We start from the raw sequence: 19,484 nt of genomic DNA on the forward strand, positions 1-19,484 counted from the left end.
TTTTTTTTGGCCAAGCATACAGGTTGTAGTATCTTAGTTCTCCAACCAGGAATTAAACACAGGACCCCAGCAGTGAAAGCATGGTGTCCTAACCATTGGACTGCCAGAGAATTCTCTATCCTTTCCCTTTCTAACACAGAGGAGGTCAAGTTTCATCAACTTCTGGCATGATATCGTTCCTATCTAGAGTTGAGTTCATACCAGTGAAGCACAGTGGTCAGGGACTTCCCTCGCTGTTCAGTGGTTAAGATTTCATGCTTCCAACACAGGGAAGCATGGATTTGATCCCTGGTCCGGGAACTGAGATTCCACAACCTGTGTGATGTGGCCAAAAAGAAAAAAAAAAAAGTGACCAGACCAGGATTTTGTTTTCTTTTTATATGCAGACACAAATTCAAAACAATAGTTAGAAATCTCAGAAATTTTGCTGAGTTATTTTGTTGCAATGAAGACATTTTGGGCCTACGGGATAGCCTACGTTTGATTCTGACTTTATATCACTAGATACTGTTAGCTTGTCCTAGGTCCAGACACCCTCCAGTGAGGATCTTTTTTTAGGGCAGCAGCTATTCTTTCTATCAGATCTTTTTAGAGTTGGACTCACCAGCACTTACAGAGTTTACTTGTTTCAAGTTGTAATTATTTTCTAGGTTACCATTGGCTATAAGCTATGGTGTGTACACACGTACCCGCATACACGCACGTGCAAGCATTATTGGAGGTACAATGGATAACGTTGACTTGGTTTGGTGAGTTTTTCTGTCTCAATAACAGTATCTCTTATTAGAGAGAGAAATCCTACTATAAGAGATTATTTACAGTCAATGTATTTAAAAATATATTTTTACGAATAGCACTGATCTATTTAATATCCTCTGTACATTCACACCTGAGTGTATTTAAAAAATTCAGAATGTCATCCATATGTAAGTTTTACTCAATTAAAAATTATGTTGATTTCACTGACATACATATTTTCTTCAGATCACTTTTAATATATCCAAAGAGCCCATTTAAATGGTGGTCTGTGTATATGAAGTGTCAACAATATTTAATCTAGTTTTCAACAATTCTATTATGTACCTTGTAATTTTGAATGGGTAACAAATACACTGGGGATATTGTAAAAATGCAGATTCTGATTCACTAGTTCCAGTGGGCCTGAATTCTCCTTTTTTAATAAGCTCATTTAATTAGTGCTGCTGCAGTCTCTGGCTCGTTAACCACAATTTTAAATAGCAGGGAGATAATAAGGAACACAAAACATTCATATTTAACTTTGAACTTAAAATGTTTTATGGATTTTATGCATCTAATAGAATAGTAAGCACAACAACAATACTTTTTGAATATTTACTATGAACTCTGTATGTTTCTAAATTTCTTGCATAGTATTGAATGCATCACATAAATATTTAAAGAAAACTATTACTGTTCCTTTTTTCCAGATATTTTGTCAAACATTCAGTGAACATTAGAACTTGGGCTTTATTCTAGTTGACTTGAACTACAGTCTATCTAAAAAGAACGCTGAGAAATACACAAACCCAACCTTAATTAATGTTTACAGTCAATGTATTTTTAAAAGGCATTTCACTTTTCCAGGGAAAGTGTTTAGTGCTAAGGATTAAGTAACATATTTGATCTACTTATCATAGGGGCCAGTAGCCACTAGTGCCAATAAATAATGGAAATGTAAGAAAAAGTAATTTCTAGAGTTTCTTTTATTACTGTTGTCCAATAGAGTAATTTCATTGTTTTGCTACCTTTTAAATAGTTCCTAATAACGTGTTTTAAAATTTTCACTCTTTAATTTCTTTCTTTCTTTTTAAATTGGAAGAAAATTGCTTTACAGTGTTGTATATTTGTTTAAATTCAGATGCTTTTGAAGTTTATATCCAAAAGAGACTAGAGACTAGATACATGTAACAAAATTTTTCTCATTTGTATTTTCTAATAAACATGCACCATGAGTGTTGTTTTTTTTTTCAATTCCCCTGTAATTTAAGGGCAAGGAGTTACTCTTCAAAGCAGCTTGGAGACACCAACTGGTAGTATGTTGAAGCCCATCAGTTTAAGAATTTGCTGGACACATTCATGTCATACTGAATCTCCATAGCAGATTCTTGCTATGTTGTAACCTATGTGTGCATTGAAAGAAGTTGTGATTTTGAGACATGGTTCCCTCAGTGATCCTCAGTGATGACTGGTAATCTGGATGCTTGCTCTCAATCTCTCTTTCTCTCTCACATACACACACATACACACATGCAAATGCACACACACATATCCATTCCTTCCTTCACTTTGGAACGATGATAATTGAGGTAACTGGTATGTTCTTCCAACCAATCTTCATTCTAACTACTTGGGAATCCCCAAAAATAAATAGGTCGTTTTGCAGCGGTTTTTTATTCATTTTATGTCCCAATAAAGAAAGCATTATCTATCAAGTTGCAGGTAAAAAACAAACATCTTTTGAGGATCCTTAATTTTAGAGACTTCTCTTTTTTCTTTTTCTTTTATGCTGAATCATTGTTCTTGAAATGTTTTACTTAGATTTTTCTCAGCTAAGTTTTTGGAAGGGCTTACCTGGTGGCTCAGACAGTGAAGAATCTGTCTGCAATGTGGGAGACCTGGGTTTGATCCCTGGATTGGGAAGATCCCCTGGAAGACAGCATGGCAACCCATTCCAGTATTCTTGACTGGAGAATCCCCATGGACAGAGGAGCCTGGTGGGCTACAGTCTATGGGATCTCAAAGAGTCAGACACGACTGAGCAACTAAGCATAAGCATATGTTTTTGGAAAACTTTTAGAGTTGAAATAGTAAAGAAAGAATCTGGTCCTTTTGAAGTTTAGTATGTATATATATACATATATATGTGTGTGTGTGTATGTATATATATATATATATATTATGTGAGTGTGTGTGTGTGTGTGAGCAGAAAGTCTCTATAATTATGTAGTGTTAGTCTTTAGTTCTAGGAGAGAAAAAACTTTCTTACCTTATGTAAATTTTTTCTTAAAGAAAATGCCATGGAATTCTTGTGTACCAGTATTCATCATGACATTTTGGTCAGTGATGTCTTTCTTCTAATTCTGGGAGCTGGCCCTTTCATGTATGAGCCTTAATTCTCAGATGCCTCTGATATCCATAAAAGGAAGATGAAATTAAGCAAGCAAGCAAAGAAAAATCCATTCACATAACAACTGGTTGAAGTGAATCTTGATGTGAAGAACTCACCATTCCTAATTTTATTCTTTGGACTTGACCTCTTTCTGAAGTTGCCTCCAGGAAGGACTGTGACCCAGCTGGCAGAGACAACCTTTATTTCCAGGCCTGCTTTTAAAATTATCCGATTTAGAGCTGAACTGACTAGTCATTCATTTGATAATATAATAGCTTAACTGCCTCTCCCGTCCTCTGTTCTTTTTACCTGTCTCTTATTTAGCTCTCAGTAGTTACATTATGCTTTGCAGCAAGCTTTTATCTATTTTTTCACCATAAACAAAAATTTTAAAGTATTTTTCTCGCAGCATCCTGTAATTCATACTATTTTTAGTTACCATTTGGGGAGAAACAAAATGAGAAAGTTTTAGTAGCTCCATAAATGAAATGTCAGGTCAGCAGTGGGACCAGGAAGACATGTAATCTTTCTCCTAAGCCTTTCTTGGGTTAAGGGAAAGTATCAGATCATGGCATCTGGTCCCACCACTTCATGGGAAATAAATGGGGAAATAGTGGAAATAGTATCAGACTTTATTTTTCTGGGCTCCAAAATCACTACAGATGGTGACTGCAGCCATGAAATTAAAAGATGCTTACTCCTTGGAAGGAAGTTATGACCACTTAGATAGCATATTCAAAAGCAGAGACATTACTTTGCCAACCAAGGTCCGTGTAGTCAAGGCTATGGTTTTTCCTGTGGTCATGTATGGATGTGAGAGTTGGACTGTGAAGAAGGCTGAGCGCCGAAGAATCGATGCTTTTGAACTGTGGTGTTGGAGAAGACTCTTGAGAGTCCCTTGGACTGCAAGGAGATCCAACCAGACCATTCTGAAGGAGATCAGCCCTGGGATTTCTTTGGAAGGAATGATGCTAAAGCTGAAACTCCAGTACTTTGGCCACCTCATGAGAAGAATTGACTCATTGGAAAAGACTCTGATGCAGGGAGGGATTGGGGGCAGGAGGAGAAGGGGACGACGGAGGATGAGATGGCTGGATGGCATCACTGACTCGATGGACTTGAGTCTGGGTGAACTCCGGGAGTTGGTGATGGACAGGGAGGCCTGGCGTGCTGCGATTCATGGGGTCGCAAAGAGTCGGACATGACTGAGCGACTGATCTGATCTGATCAGTTTCCCAGGACTGGTTCATCTGTGGGATGTTGTTGTCTGCTGATTTTATTGCATTCAAACATTGGGGTTCCTTGCATTCGGATTTAATTACAGCTCAATATGACTACATATTGTATTGTTCTCAGGCTGCTAAAGATAATAAAGATCTGCTTCTACTTTCAGGCTTGTGTGAGTAAGCATTTTCTTGTTCAGGACCAAAATGAAGTCCTAGTAATGGGCAGTTAATGGCCAAGATGATGGAGAGACTGATTTATCAGAATATAGCAGAGCATAAATAGGTAATGAGGCTGCCTAACTTCCTGAATGGAGATGAGAAAATCAGAGCTGATGCCAGTGTCTGCACAGCACCCTCCCACCCCAGCTTGTTGGAGCAGCAGCCACTGGAGAGAAGGGTCCTTGGCCACCAGGAATCACAGAATCGAGGGCTTTCAGTGACATCAGAACTGGAAACTCAGTAAGGCTAATTCAGAGTGTGCCTCCTAAGATGTGTATAACTGAATCACTCTGCTGTAGACCTGAACTAACACAGAATTTTTTATCAACTATACTCCAATATAAAATTTTATAAAATGAACTTATCTAAGAAGAACCATTTTTTTTTTTTTTGATGGTATGTGTGGCTTCACCTTGTGTTCCTTGGTGCTGAGATCTGCATAACATAATCTTTGTTCTTGGATAACACATCCCTAAACAGGTGCATGCCCACAACAATGGGACATGTTTGCATCAGTTGTAAAGTTTTTCACAGCAAATAGTAGCAAGAATTGGTATTTGCATTATAGAGCAAGTTCAACTAGAGAGGAATTCCATGGTAATTGATTACTTGTTAGACCTGCATGGAGAGCTCTTTAAAAATTTTCGTGGGAATTCCAATCTAGTGCTCCTTTTCCTTCTTCTTCTTTTTTTTTAGGTTTTTTTTTTTTTTAGTTTTTTTGAGCCTGCTCTGTGCAAAAGAGTATTCTAAGGTGCTTGTAGAGATGTTTCTGTAAACTTCTTGGCTTTCAGTTTATCTCTTTTTCTTTTTTTTGCCTTTTCTACTGTCCCCCCCCCCCTTTTTTTAAACTTTAAAACATTTATTATTTTGGTTGAATTCAACAACAAAATTCAAGCAGTAAATTGTCAAAACAACATACATTTTTCTTGCAAGAAATATGTGAGAATTTGGTAAGTAGATCATTATTTCAAAACTAAACATATTTTGTCATAAACTGTGAGGAGATGGGAAAGGAGCTATTTATCGAACATCTATCATCTCAAAGGCTTTTTCATCCGTTTGTTATTGTTTCCAGGATAAAGAGTACATTTCTTACATTGTTTTATGCTAGTGGTTCTGAACCCTTGGCCACCATCAGAAATCACAGGGTAGCTCTTTGAAAAATACTGATGCCCAGGATCCATTCTAGACTAAAAGAATTAGAATCTCTGAGTTTGGGGCTCAGGCATTGGTATTTTTAAAAAAATATTTCTGAGAAGATGTGCTCCATATGTAGAATAGAATATTACTCAGCCATAAAAAGGAATAAAACTGGGTTATTTGTAGTGACGTGGCTAGACCTAGAGTCTGTCACGCAGAGTGACGTAAGTCATAAAGAGAAAAACAAACATCATATATTAATGGATATATATGGAATCTAGAAAAATGGTATGGATGAACCTATTTACGGGGAAGGAATAGAGATGCAGACAGAGGCTGTGGATGCAGAGGGAAAGAAGAGGGTGAGACGAATTGGGAGAGTAGCATTGCCGTATATACAATGCTATGTTCTAAATAGATAGCTAGTGGAAAGCTGCTGTGTAACACGGAGAGCTCAGCTTGTTGCTCTATGACGACCTAAAGGGGTGGGATGGAGGGAATGGGAGGGAGGTTGAGAGATCAGGAGGAAGGGGATATATGCATACATGTGGCTGATTCACTTCATTGTACAGCAGAAACTAGCACAACGTTGTAAGGCAATTATACTCCCCAAAAAAGTAAATAAATACATAATAAAAATAAATAAAGAGCTTTCTGAGTAAGTCTAATGTGCAATCTTAGGGCCGCATATGTAGCCTAATATGCGGGCTTCCCTGGTGGCTCAGACAGTAAAGTGTCTGCCTGCAATGCGGGAGACCTGGATTTGATCCCTGGGTTGGGAAGATCCCCCAGAGAGGGAAATGGCAACCCACTCCTGTAGTCTTGCCTGGAAAATTCCATGGATGGAGGAGCCTGGTAGGCTACAGTCCATGGGATCACAAAGAGTCGGACAGGACTGAGTAACTTCACTGGTTCACTGGTTCAATATGCAATCAGGATTGACAACCACTGGTTTGGAAATTCTTTGCCATTGGGGTTCTAGCCTGTTCTCCTACAATAGATGCCTCCGATTCTCTTTCTCAGGAATGTACGATTTCCTTCAATCCTTGAATGTACTGAGTTATTTTTTATTTTTGTGTCTTTGTAGGTCCTTTATTAGGAGTGCTCTCCCCTGCATTCTTGGTCTGAGGAGTACCTCCTCAACTCTGTGTAATCCTATGGTCAGAGGTCTGCTGTTGTATTTTTTACGTATATCCGTTATTGGACTTGAAGAGATCTCTAGGCTTTCCCATCCTATTGTTTTCCTCTATTTATTTGCGTTGATCACTGAGGAAGGTTTTCTTGTCTTTTCTTCCTGTTCTTTGGAATTCTGCATTCAAATGGATATATCTGTCCTTTTCTTCTTTGCCTTTTACTTCTCTTCATTTCACAGCTATTTGTAAGGCCTCCTCAGACAACTGTTTTCCCCCTTTGCATTTTTTTTTTCCTTAGGGATGGTCTTGATCACTGTCTCCTGTACAGTGTCATGAACCTACATCCATAGTTCTTCAGGCACTCTATCAGATCTAATCCCTTGAATCTATTTGTCACTTCCACTGTATAATTCTAAGGGATTTGATTTAAGTCATACCTGAATGATCCAGTGGTTTTCCCTACTTTCTTCAATTTAAGTCTGAATTTGGCAATAAGGAGTTCATGATCTGAGCCACAGTCATTTCCCAGTTTTCTTTTTGCTGACTGTATAGAGCTTCTCTATCTTTGGCTGCTAAGAATATAATCAATGATTTCAGTATTGACCATCTGGTGATGTCCACGTGTAGAGTCTTCTCTTCTGTTGGCTTATTTAACTTATATGCAGAGTACATCATGCAAAATGCCAGGCTGGATGAAGCACAAGCTGGAGTCAAGATTGCCAAGAGAAATATCAATAACATCAGATACACAGATGACACCATCATTATGATAGAAAGTGAAGAACTAAAGAGCCTCTTGATGAAAGTCAAAGAGGAGAGTTAAAAGCTGGCTTAAAACTCAACATTCAGAAAATGAAGATCATGGCATCCGGTCCCATCACTTCATGGCCAATAGACGGGGAAACAATGGAAACAGTGACAGACTATTTTCTTGGGCTCCAAAATCACTGCAGATGGTGATTGCAGCCATGAAATTAAAAGACACTTGCTCCTTGGAAGAAAAGCTATGACCAACCTAGACAGCATGTTAAAAAGCAGAGACATTGCTTTGCCAACAAAGGTCCATCTAGTCAAAGCTATGGTTTTTCCAGTAGTCATGTATGGATGTGAAAGTTGGACTATAAAGAAAGCTGAGCACTGAAGAATTGATGCTTTTGAACTGTGGTGTTGGAGAAAACTCTTGAGAGTCCCTTGGACTGCAAGGAGATCCAACCAGTCAATCCTAAGGGAAATCAGTCCTGAATGTTCATTGGAAGGACTGATGCTGAGGCTAAAACTGTAATACTTTGGTCACCTGATGCGAGGAACTGACTCACTAGAAAAAACCCTGATGCTGGGAAAGATTGAAGGTGGGAGAAGAAGGGGACAACAGAGGACGAGATGGTTGGATGGCATCACCAAATTGATGGACATGAATCTGAGCAAGCTCTGGGAGTTGGTGATAGGAGCCTGGCATGGTGGGAAGCCTGGCATGCTGCAGTCCATGGGGCTGCAAAGAGTTGGACACAACTGAGCAACTGAACTGAACTGATTATTGGACTTTGAAATATTTTGTAATACTTTGGTTAATGATTTCTTTTTTTGACTGTGAGTTTTCTTGGGGCCACGTCTGGCTCTTCTTTATTTTCCCAAGGCCCTGTGTATTTCCTGAGGTATGGTCAGTGCTCCACAAAGGTTGAATACATTGTAACTTATCCTTCAGTTTTCACAATAAAGCTATAGAATGTTTATTATTATTTTTGGTCTTTTAGAGGCAGAGACTTTCAGTTCAGAGACATTAAACAATTTTCCCAATTTGTTCCATTAATAAATGAAAGACCTAGAATTCAAACCAGTCTGCTTGGCTTTAAAGGCTATGTTTTTTTGTTTTCTTTCATTTTGTTTTAACATGTTCTGTTGTTGAATACTATTTGGTTCTTACAATGTTAAATGTAGAAGGTTGGATTTTAAGAACACTGTGGTTAAAGAAAGTATGTAAAGTTGTCAAATATAGTGTAGATTATGACAACTATGGGTATGATTGAGTTGACCAGATGAAAAGAGGAAGGTATTTAACATAGAGTCATAGATATAGAATTATGGATAGAAAGCGCTAATGTTCTCACATATATTCTATTAATTTATGTTTTAAGTAGATCTACTGAGTATAATGCTCTGTTAAAAATGCTGTTGTTATACAATTCTGCTGCAGTACGTTCCATATCTTAACTAAGTAGACAGGGGAAAACGATATTATTGATGTGGTTATAGGAAACTCTAGAATGAGGGATCTTAATGTTAATAAGCTATATCAGTCTCTTTGAGCTGTTTTGTTAGAAGTTCACATAAGGCAGTGGAGTAAATACAGAGAGGTTATGGTGATTCTTCAGTTGCCTTGTCTGATGTAGAAAAACAGGGAAAATAGATAAAATTAATTAGTGGCATTTTTGTTTTTTATTGAACTCAAAGTATTGGATGCAAAAAATTGCACTTGTATTTTTTAAAAAACAAAGTAGAAGCAATAAAATGTCAAAAGGAATTTAGGATGCAGAATAGCTGAAGACTCTGTTACATGCATTGAAGACTTCTTTTTAATTTTGTTAATTATTTACAGAAGTATCCTGTTGCACAATTCTGTTTGACTGGTAATATTCTCACTCCATTAATATTCATGGATTCATTTTTTAGGTTGGCTTAATTAAAAATCCGACTGCCTGTCTTTCTCCTTGTGTCAAAGTTCTGATTCTACTGTGAAAGTTTTAGTGCATTTTTGTTTTAAAAAAGAGGTTGTAAATAACACAAGCTTGAAAAGTTAATTTATAGCTGCTCTTTGGATTCTGTAGGTTGGCCCTAGTTCATTGGCTCTGGGAGAACTGAAGAGAAAAAGACAGGCTGCCAAGAAGCAAAATGCACGAGGAGCATGGAGGTTATATTAACTTCACATTTAAATGTTAGCTCTTGCCCGTGAATAATAAATAGGCCTCAATCTGGGGATTGTATCAGGTTTTCTGGTCCTAAAATCCTATGATTCATTTTTGAAATTTGAAATTTAAATTATCCTTATGTAATTATATTGATTTATTAAGTTTTATTGCCATCTGGTTAGTTATTTTATATTTTTCCATTTTTTTCCCTCCGTCTTTTTTCACAGCTATGATCAAAGTCAGCCTCACTGCTTAAAACACAAACATTTCACCATTACCTTTGTAATTTTTTTCCCTTAAAAATTGGTTTCTATGTGTGTTGTAAACTATAATTCTTAATTTCTAAGGTTGTAGTTTGTGTCAGATGTGGTAATGTTTTTGACTTTTCTGATGGAATCAAGAGTTCCAAAGATTGTTTGTCATGGTTTGATTGTCTTCTCATATGCTCTAAAAGTGCACTTTAGAACCCAGGAAAATCTGCAAGCACCTCCAAAAAGTGCAGAATGAAAGCAAAGAGATGAAGTGTGGTGGGAAAGACCCGCCAGGAGGTGAAACGCTGCCCTACTGCCAATATGATTTGGAAATGACATTGCCCACATGCCTCAGTTTCTTTATTTGTAAAATAAGGATGTACTTTAAATGAGCTCCAAGGGTTCTCTCAATATTATTCTATGGTAACGAAGCATTTAAGATTTTAAAATCACAAGTCATTCTTACATGTAATTTGAAAAAGTGCATTTCTGCAAAATAATAATTTTCAAATGTCTCTAAGAGTCATTGCTACCTTTGAATCTTCTAGTTAAAGTAAATAAATATTAGAATTCGGGGAGCAATATATGTTAGGCATTCCCCCACCGAAATAAAGAGGCAAATCTTGAGTAGATTAGTTCTCTCTTCTTAAATATTTTCTTTTCCTTTGAGCTAAGAAGGTAAGGTTTAAGATTAACTTTCTGTGAGCCGTCCTGGCTCACTTCAAAAGTGTTGAGTAATAAGCTGGATTGTTAATATTGCCTGAATTCAGTGTAATTCTACTTAATTTAGTATTTCTCCAAGCTAACCTGAAGAAGTAAATATGTTTCTTCTCCTTGGCCTACTGGTTAAGTCAGACATATGGGGATTATAAATACCCGAGTGGTAGAAGATTATCCAGAATGCAAGAAAAAAAAAGACTAATGTGTATTTCAGTGATCACCACTGCAAGTTTGGTTTGGCTGGGAAGTCCTATATTTGGACTTTTATTTGTTTGTCTGTTTTTTGTTTTTGTTTTGGCCACACAGCTTGGCATGTGGGATCTTAGTTTCCTGACCAGGAACTGAACTTGCACCCCTTGCAGTGAGAGCATGGATTCTTAGCCACTATACCTTCAGGGAAGTCCCTCTGTGTTTGGAGTTGAGTGTCAGTGCCTTGTTTGTGAGTGTCACTGTTGCAAGTGCCTTGGTTTTTAACCAAGCCATGGAGGAAAATGACATTGAATACTGATGCAGTCAACTTGTTATTGGAGTTATTTTTCTAAATGTTCAGGGACAATGCTAGTGATGCTACATTAGTTTCCCATGGCTGCCGTAACATGTTGTACTGAAAACTTCATGTTAAAACAACGGAATTATTTTCTTGCAGTTCTGGAGATCAGAAGCCTGAATTGGGTCTTAAAAGGCTAAAATGAAGGTGTTCTCAGGGCTATGCTCCTTCTGGTGGCTCCAGGGGAAAACTGGCTCTAACTTTTTCCTTTTTCTAGTTTCTAGAGCTGCCAACATTCCTTGGCATGTGGTCTATTTCTCACCTCAGTTTAATCTCTACTTCCACTATGACAGGGCTTCCCTGGTAGCTCAGCTGGTAAAGAATCCGCCTGCAGTGCAGGAGACCTCAGTTCAATTCCACAGTCAGGAAGTTCCCTGGAGAAGAGATAGCCTACCCACTCCAGTATTCTTGGGCTTCTCTGGTGGTTCAGATGGTAAAGAATTTGCCTGCAATGTGGGAGACCTGGGTTCTATCCCTCAGATGGGAAAATCCCCTGGAGGAGGGCATGGCAACCCACTCCAGTATTCTTGCCTAGAGAATCCCCATCACATTTCCTTCTCTGACTCTGACCTTTATAAGACTGGGGTGACTACAGTGGGTCCACCTGGATAATCAAATATACTCCCCATCTCAAGGTCCTTAACTTAACCACATCTTCGAAGCCCTTTTGCCATGTGAGGTAACATGTTCATAGGTTCCAGAGATTACAGTGTGGGCATCTTTGGGGGCTGTTATTCTATCTATCGTAGATCCCTTTTAATCATTCAGGTCATCACCCAGATGTTACCTCCTCAGAGAGGCCTCCATACCACCTAGAACCCCATCTATCCTGGTTCCTGTTTACCCTGTTTTATTAAATCTGAAAACAGTGTGTTTATATTCTAAATTTATTTTTCACTTTGTGTCATTTTATTTAATTGTCACTTTCTGTCTCCCTCCACTAGAGGATAAGCCCCACTAGAGGGGAAACATGGGCAGCCTTCTTCACCACTTTGGCCCCAAATCAAAAGCATTCCAGCACTTGGTAGACTCTCAGAAGATATCTGTTGAGTGAACCAATTTGCATAAAGTCTAAGGAAGCCTGTCTTACACTAAAACACTATTAATACAATCCTGCTCCTTTTACTATCAATAATACAAACATTTTTCACTAAACAGCAGTTAACCATGCTGTCAATAGATTTCTTTTTTGAATTCAAGCCACGGGTTTCTCCTTGGGACTTGAGTGAGGTCAATAAAATAAAAGTACCAGCTGTAAACTGAAGCTGCAGGAAAAAGAAAATATTAGAATTAGACAGAATTAATACAAATTGTAAGTGTTGAAGTGTTAGTCACTCAGTCATGTCCAACTCTTTGCAACCCCATGGATTGTAGTCTGCCAAGCTCTTCCATCCATAGAATTTTCTAGGCAAGAATACTGGAGTGGGTTGTTATTTCCTCCTCCAGGGAATCTTCCTGATCCAGAGATTGAACCTGGGTCTCGTGCATTGCAGTCAGATTCTTTACCAACTGAGCCACCAGGGAAGCCCCACCAGGGAAGTCTTGAAAGGTGGGTAGAGCCACTTCTGGGAAATGGCCTTGGTAAAGATCACCACCTCAGGGTCTGGTTTTTAAAAGCACAAGTCATGAAAGCTACATAAAAGGTTGGAATGTACAAAACTTGTAGAATTAAAGAGTAGAAGAGAGAACTGAGTGTGAACGGGATACGACTGGGTCCCTTGGGACTTGTTTGCTTTATGTCCGAGGTGGGGATGATTGTGGAGGCTCTTGATATGCAGAGAGATAAAGTTTGTATTTGATGCAGTAGAAAATATAGGATTTATAGTTAGGATTTTATTTTGGTAAGGAGTCAGGTTTGTTTTTTTTTTAATTGGAGCATAATTGTTTTGCAGTGTTGTTAGTTTCTGCAATACAACAATGTCAATCAGCTATATGTATATATATATTTATTCAGGCTTCCCAGGTGACTCTAGTGGTAAAGAATCTGCTTGCCAATGCAGGGCATGCAAGAAACATGGGTTTGATCCCTGGGTTGAGAAGATCCCCTGGAGTAGGAAATGGCAACTCACTCCAGTATTCCTGCCTGGAAAACGCCATGGACAGAGGAACCTGGTAGGCTGCAGTCCATGGGGTCACAGAGAGTCGGATACAGCTGAGCAACTGAGCACTCATACATATATCCCCTCCCTCCTGATCCTCCCTCCCACCTCACCCCGCATCCCACCTCACTAGATTATCACAGATCACTGAGCTGAGCTCCCTGTGTTATGCAGCAGCCTCCTACTAGCTATCTATTTTCACATGGTAGTGTCAGTTTTAGAAAGATCAGAGAGAAATGAGCTGTGGCATACATGGAAATGAAGAGTAAGGTGTGGCTCCAAGAACTATCATAGAAGAGAAGTCAGAATTTGGTAATAACCAGGGTGTTAATTGGGAACAGTGAATAGTTAGGGGGTTGAATGTTTAATGAGGCTAAGAAGTATCCAGAGAGTTCTTCACCCTTGGGATTTCATGAGGATCAGAATGTGTTAGCATTCTCCCACACTCATTTATTTCAAAGACTTTAAAACTGAAGGGCTGTCCTTTGAGTCCAGAAAGCTTTATGACTATTAAGCTCTCTCCTTTCTCCTGATACCGTAGTTTGATGAGAGTGGAAATCCCAGGTATGGTTGAGGTGCCTTTTGTGTCCCACGGAATCCTAGGACGACCCTTACTGAGATGCTCTGGTTCTTGGGGAGCAGCACCACCATCTCCCTCACATGCTACATAAATACAGTTGCTCAGATGGTTTACATTTCTAAAATAGTGTTTGCTTTTTTTACTGAAGGAATTATACATGCTTACTGCAGGAATTATACATGCTTACTGTAGAAATTTTGGATGCTATTATAGTTCTACTGCTTAGGTGTAGTTCTGTTATATGAAGAGTTGGAATAAATAGTTTTGCTTACTCTTTTCAGTTAATGCATGTGGTTATTCAATATGTTAATATTATTGGTAACAGTGTATGTTTTTTAGAATCCCTTGTGATTTTCTCTGGGAGTCCCTAAAATGGCATAGGAAATAGTGATGGGTTTTCCCAGTAAAATTTTAATGGGTGATATTTGCAGTAAATGGGTGAGGGTTCAGTTTTTCTCTTAGAAATTGCAGAAACCTTGATGAAATCCAATTTGGTAAATTAGAACTGAACTATTACTTTTAAAGTATGTATTTGAGATAGGATGAAAAGGGTTTTTTAGAAGTTTAGATGTCTTCCTTATAATAGATCACATTCATCATACTAATCTAGTCTGGCATTAACTTATTTTCCCTATTTCTTTTTTAATATGCAAAGCTTAATTTTAAAGGAGTCAGTCATTTAAACCAGAATGAAATGTAGTTCAGTCTTCTTGGAAATGAAATATTTAGTCACTTGAGATAAAGCAGAAAGGGAGGGTACTTGCCTTCCTTGGTTAAGTGGTACTTTAGATTAGTGAATGGCTTCAAAGAAGGTAAAGTTTTACTTTGTTTTTATTTCACTTCCATGTTGAATTGATTTTCTAATTAATATTATAAAACTTTCAGAGGATCATGAGATACACTTATCATCAGATCTCCATGGGTGCGTATTAAATTCCTCTTATCTTTTTGATATTACAGTTGACTCATGTTGACCAGGCAAGCTTCCAGCTGGACGCCTTTGGAACATCTTTTATTCTTGATGTCCTGCTAAATCAGTAAGTCTTTCCTGAGCTGCATGCACTGTTTTTAGATACACATTGAATCTACTTTCTTATCCTTCTGTAAAGTTTTGTTTGCTTCCTACATTTTGCTTCATCTTCTGTAACAGTTTGTAGTTGTTTAGTCACTAAGTCAAGTACGACTCTTTGCGACCCCATGGACCATAGCCCACCAGGCTCCTCTGTCCATGGGATTTCTCAGGCAAGAATACTGGAGAGGGTTGCCAGTTCATTCTCCAATAACAGTGAAATGCTACATTTAAAACTATGGTACCTATTGACTATAAGTTATAAAGTCTGGTAAATAACAGAAAATGGATATCCACTTGAAATTGAACAAGTATAACAGTTTCAAGTATGTAAAATTGAGGGAAATACTTTAATATTTTGCACTGTTTTGTTCTTTGATTCATGTATATTAAAAAGTGTAACAAATTTGTATTTCTACAGTACTGATTAAAATAGTTTATTTTTTATTTTTAAAATTCATGGTTTAGAACATAATATGTTAGATATTTTATACTACACAGTGTTTTTTAGGGCATGAATTTCAATTTCATAGGGTGTGACTTTCCAATTTCATAGGGCGTGAATAAGATTGTGTTAATATGATCTGTCTTATATTCTTCCTTGATGTAAATACTGTAAAATTGATGGTTATTTGATGCATTTTGGGCTTCTCTGGTGGCTCAGTGGTAAAGAATCTGCCTGCCGATGCAGGAGATGCAGCTTTGATCCCTGGATTAGGAAGATTCCCTACAAAAGGAAATGGCAACCCACTCCATTATTCTTTCCTGGAAAATCCCATGGACAGGGAAGCCTGGCAGGCTACAGTGCGTGGAGTCACAAGAGTCAGACACAACTTAGTGGCTAAAATAGCAATGACTCATTTCAGTTTTTCAGCAATTTTGATATCATAAAGTTTTTTAAAAAAACTCATTGTGAAGGAATGCATGCTCCTTAGAAGAATAATGAAAGAGCAGAAAAACCATCTCATATAATTTTACCACTTGGAGACTGATTGCCTTGTTTTAAGTTACCGTCTATGTACTTACCTCCCTATCCACCCTACTACCTATTCTTCCCTGCTTAATTTTAAAAATAATATTATCACCATTTGATATAAAGTTTGACTCATGAAATGGACATGTTTGCAGGTCAAAAATTTGCTGAGCAGCATTGTTGTATGGTCAACTAGTTCTCTATATTTTAATTTTTAACTAATTTTTGTTGTTGGTCTTTTTCCTCCCACTAGAATTTAAGCTCCTTGAGGACTGAGATTTATTTTCCTTTACTGATGTATCCTTACCACAAGATAGGCACTAAATTCTAGAATGGGAAGTCATATTGACATAGAAACCAAAGGCTGGAGTAGGCCAGGAGATAGAGGAGATGACTGATGAGAGTGGAGGCTGTCAGTTGGGGAAGAATGAAGCAGCAAAAAAGAAAGATGTCAGGGATTCCTGGTGGTACCATGGTTGAGACTCTGAGCTTCCATTTCAAGGGGAAATTCCCTGGTTGGGAACTAAGATCCCATATGCTGTGCAGTGTGACCAAAACAAAACATAAAATAAAAAAGAGGAAGAGGGCAAGTGTTTGGGACTGGCTTCTAAAAGTGGAGATATGTATCTGGGTATGATTTGGAAAGTCTGGGTATGGTTTGGAAAGACTCTTAATTTAATGACTCTTTCCCATCCTTCCTTTAAATCACTGTTCCTGGGAATAGCTCCTGCTTTGTTTTCTGGTTTCTGACAGTGTAATGCCTTGACTTTCAGTACCCCAATGAAGAACGGATATTTATTCATCTTGCCCAAGTCACCTGACTTCCTCTGGAGACATCTGAGCCCTAAAGCTTTCTGTTCCTGAGGGAGAAACACATATGGCCATACTTATCAGAGCATGAAACTTAGAATAGTAAGGGTGAAGCAAAATTTCTTTCGAGATAGGGGCAAGAAACTCCATTCTTATTGCGGTACAAAGGATAAAACAATGGCATAAATGGCATAAATAGAGATTGTTTGGACTGAGAAATATGCAGACTGTGTTTTGTTTTGTTTTTTTGCCTGTGATCTATATTAAACATAGGTGTCAAGTATCTATTTTCTTTATGTTGTATAATCTAGAATGATTTGATACAAAGGGTTTTTTCCTTATTTTTATGGAGAAGGTTTTTATTTCATGGTTTCACTTTATATATTGTCTTGTGGTTATGCTGGTTAGGGAGCAGAAAGATGAAAAATTGACTATTTTGCTCTTTAAGCTTTTCCTTCCTTCTTTCTTTCTCTTCTCCCCTCCCTCCCTTCTTCCGTTGCTTTCTTTCTTTTTTTTTTTTTTTGTTTCCAGGGCTACATTTTTATTCTTTTGCCTATTCCACTATTCTGGGCTGCATGTACACAAGGAAAGGGTCAGCTTATATTCCAAAAATCAATTTCCTTGTTTCTTCTCTGAAAGTTCATAGGTTGCCCATTCCTTCCATCCACCAGCATAGTGTTGAGCATTGTTAAAGCCCAGAGATATTGCTGTGACCATAGCCACCTTGCTTCTCACTCCAGCTAAACAAGAAAACACTAGACTGTCAGATTTGGATGGCTTTACTTCTTTGTAGTTCTCTTTGAAGTCCTTTGGGTTCATCTGTAGAGCTTCACCTACATCATCCAATGGTATTGACAGACCCAGGGATTTTTCCAGACTCATAAATTTCCCATGGCTCCTAACATCAATTAACATAATTTTTTTAGACTTCAGGAGGTTTTTAAGCTCCTTATAAGTGACACCTTCACAAATAGCAGTACAAAAATTGAGGCAGCTTCTTTTTATTGACTTCAAACCCCAGAGCACAGCCTCTGCAGACCCAAAGATCGTCCAGCAAGTACTCCAGGGCAGCCGGCGCTGCAGCACCATCGCTGCTAACCACTTCGTTCTCCTGCTTTCTTTATCCTTCTTTCCTTCCTTCTTTTTTCTCACTCATAGGTATCATAATATTTATTTAACATACTTTTTAATTTAATTTTTCTTCTTAAGTTTTTAAAATTGAGATAGATCTGGTTTACAATATTATAGTAGTTCCAGGTATGCAACATAGTGTTTCAAAATTTTCATAGATTATACTCCATTTGCGGAGAAGGCAATGGCACCCCACTCCAGTACTCTTGCCTGGAAAATCCCATGGACGGAGGAGCCTGGTGGGCTGCAGTCCATGGGGTTGTGAAGAGTCAGACACAACTGAAGCGACTTAGCAGCAGCAGCAGCAGCAGCATACTCCATTTGACATTATTATAAAATAATACCTATATTCCCTGTGCTGTACAATATATCCTTGTAGTGATTTGTATCTCTTAATCCTCTATCCCTGTATTACCCACCCCCTTTTTCCCTAGCCCCACTGGAAACCACTAGTTTATTCTGCTGCTGCTGCTGCTAAGTCGCTTCAGTCGTGTCCAACTCTGTGCAACCCCATAGACGGCAGCCCACCAGGCTCCCCCATCCCTAGGATTCTCCAGCCAAGAACACTGCAGTGGGTTGCCATTTCCTTCTCCAATGAAGGAAAGTGAAAAATGAAAATGAAGTTGCTCAGTCGTGTCCGACTCTTAGTGACCCCATGGACTGCAGCATACCAGGCTCCTCCGTCCATGGGATTTTCCAGGTACTAGTTTATCCTAGATATCTGTAAATATGTTTCTGTTTTGTCATATTGATTCATTTTTTTTTAAATTTTTTAGGTTCCACATATAAGTGATAACATAAAATATTTGTCTTTGACTGATTTCTTTAAGCATAATATGCTCTAGGTCCATCTATGTTGTTGAAAATGCAAAATTTCATCCTGTGTATATGGTGAATCAGTTACTTTTCCCAGTGTTGGAGAATTGGCCTTTTGTAGTGTTCTAGTAGCTCTGGTCATCACAGCTCTGTGCTGTAGGGTTCTCCCTTTGTGGGCTGTGTGGGTGCTTCTGATATAGCGGGCTGACTACTGTGGGCATGCTGCTTGACATGACTGGCCCCCCTGTTCAGTTGGTTGCCCCTTGTGTGGAGGCTTCTGGCTACTGGCTGGTGGGGCCAGGTAATGACAAGGTTGGCTGTGGAACCTCAAAGGTTCCCAGGGGTAGGGCTGGCTCACTGGTGAGTGGAACTGGGTCCCGAGGGCTGTGACTGCAGGGCCCTGGGAGTCCCAAGACTGGTGGGTGGGGCTAGACCCTAGGACCACTGTCTGAGGGGCCTGAGATGTCTCAAATCTTGATTCGGCTTGTCGGTGGGCAGGGTCTAGTCCTGGGGTCTCTGGCTACAGAATCCAGGGGTCCCAGAACTGGTGCTGGGTCACTGTTGGTTGAGGCCAATTCCTGATAGAGGTGCTGGGGGATCGAGGATGTCCTGAAGTTGTGTTTCCCTACTGGTGAATGGAGCCAGATGCAGGGTGAGGTGGATGTTGAGGGTTGGGGAGGAGGGAACATGGCAGGGAAGAAGATTCTGGGGTTGGTGTGGGCAGAGCAGAATCCCGG

At 38.8% G+C, this 19,484-nt stretch overlaps 1 protein-coding gene across 10 annotated transcripts in view; it reads left to right on the forward strand.

Moving 5' to 3' along the window:
- The window catches only part of ADAM22 (ADAM metallopeptidase domain 22), a 238,318-nt gene that overhangs the window by 24,118 nt on the left and 194,716 nt on the right, over positions 1-19,484 (forward strand). For all 10 annotated transcript variants that reach the window (XM_061414358.1, XM_061414361.1, XM_061414360.1 and 7 more), the window contains exon 3: positions 14,909-14,985. In XM_061414358.1, coding sequence (XP_061270342.1) covers positions 14,909-14,985 — 77 coding nt within the window. The remainder of the gene's footprint in view (positions 1-14,908; positions 14,986-19,484) is intronic.

This window comes from Bos javanicus, chromosome 4 (genome assembly GCF_032452875.1).
Source record: "Bos javanicus breed banteng chromosome 4, ARS-OSU_banteng_1.0, whole genome shotgun sequence".
NCBI lineage: Eukaryota > Metazoa > Chordata > Mammalia > Artiodactyla > Bovidae > Bos > Bos javanicus.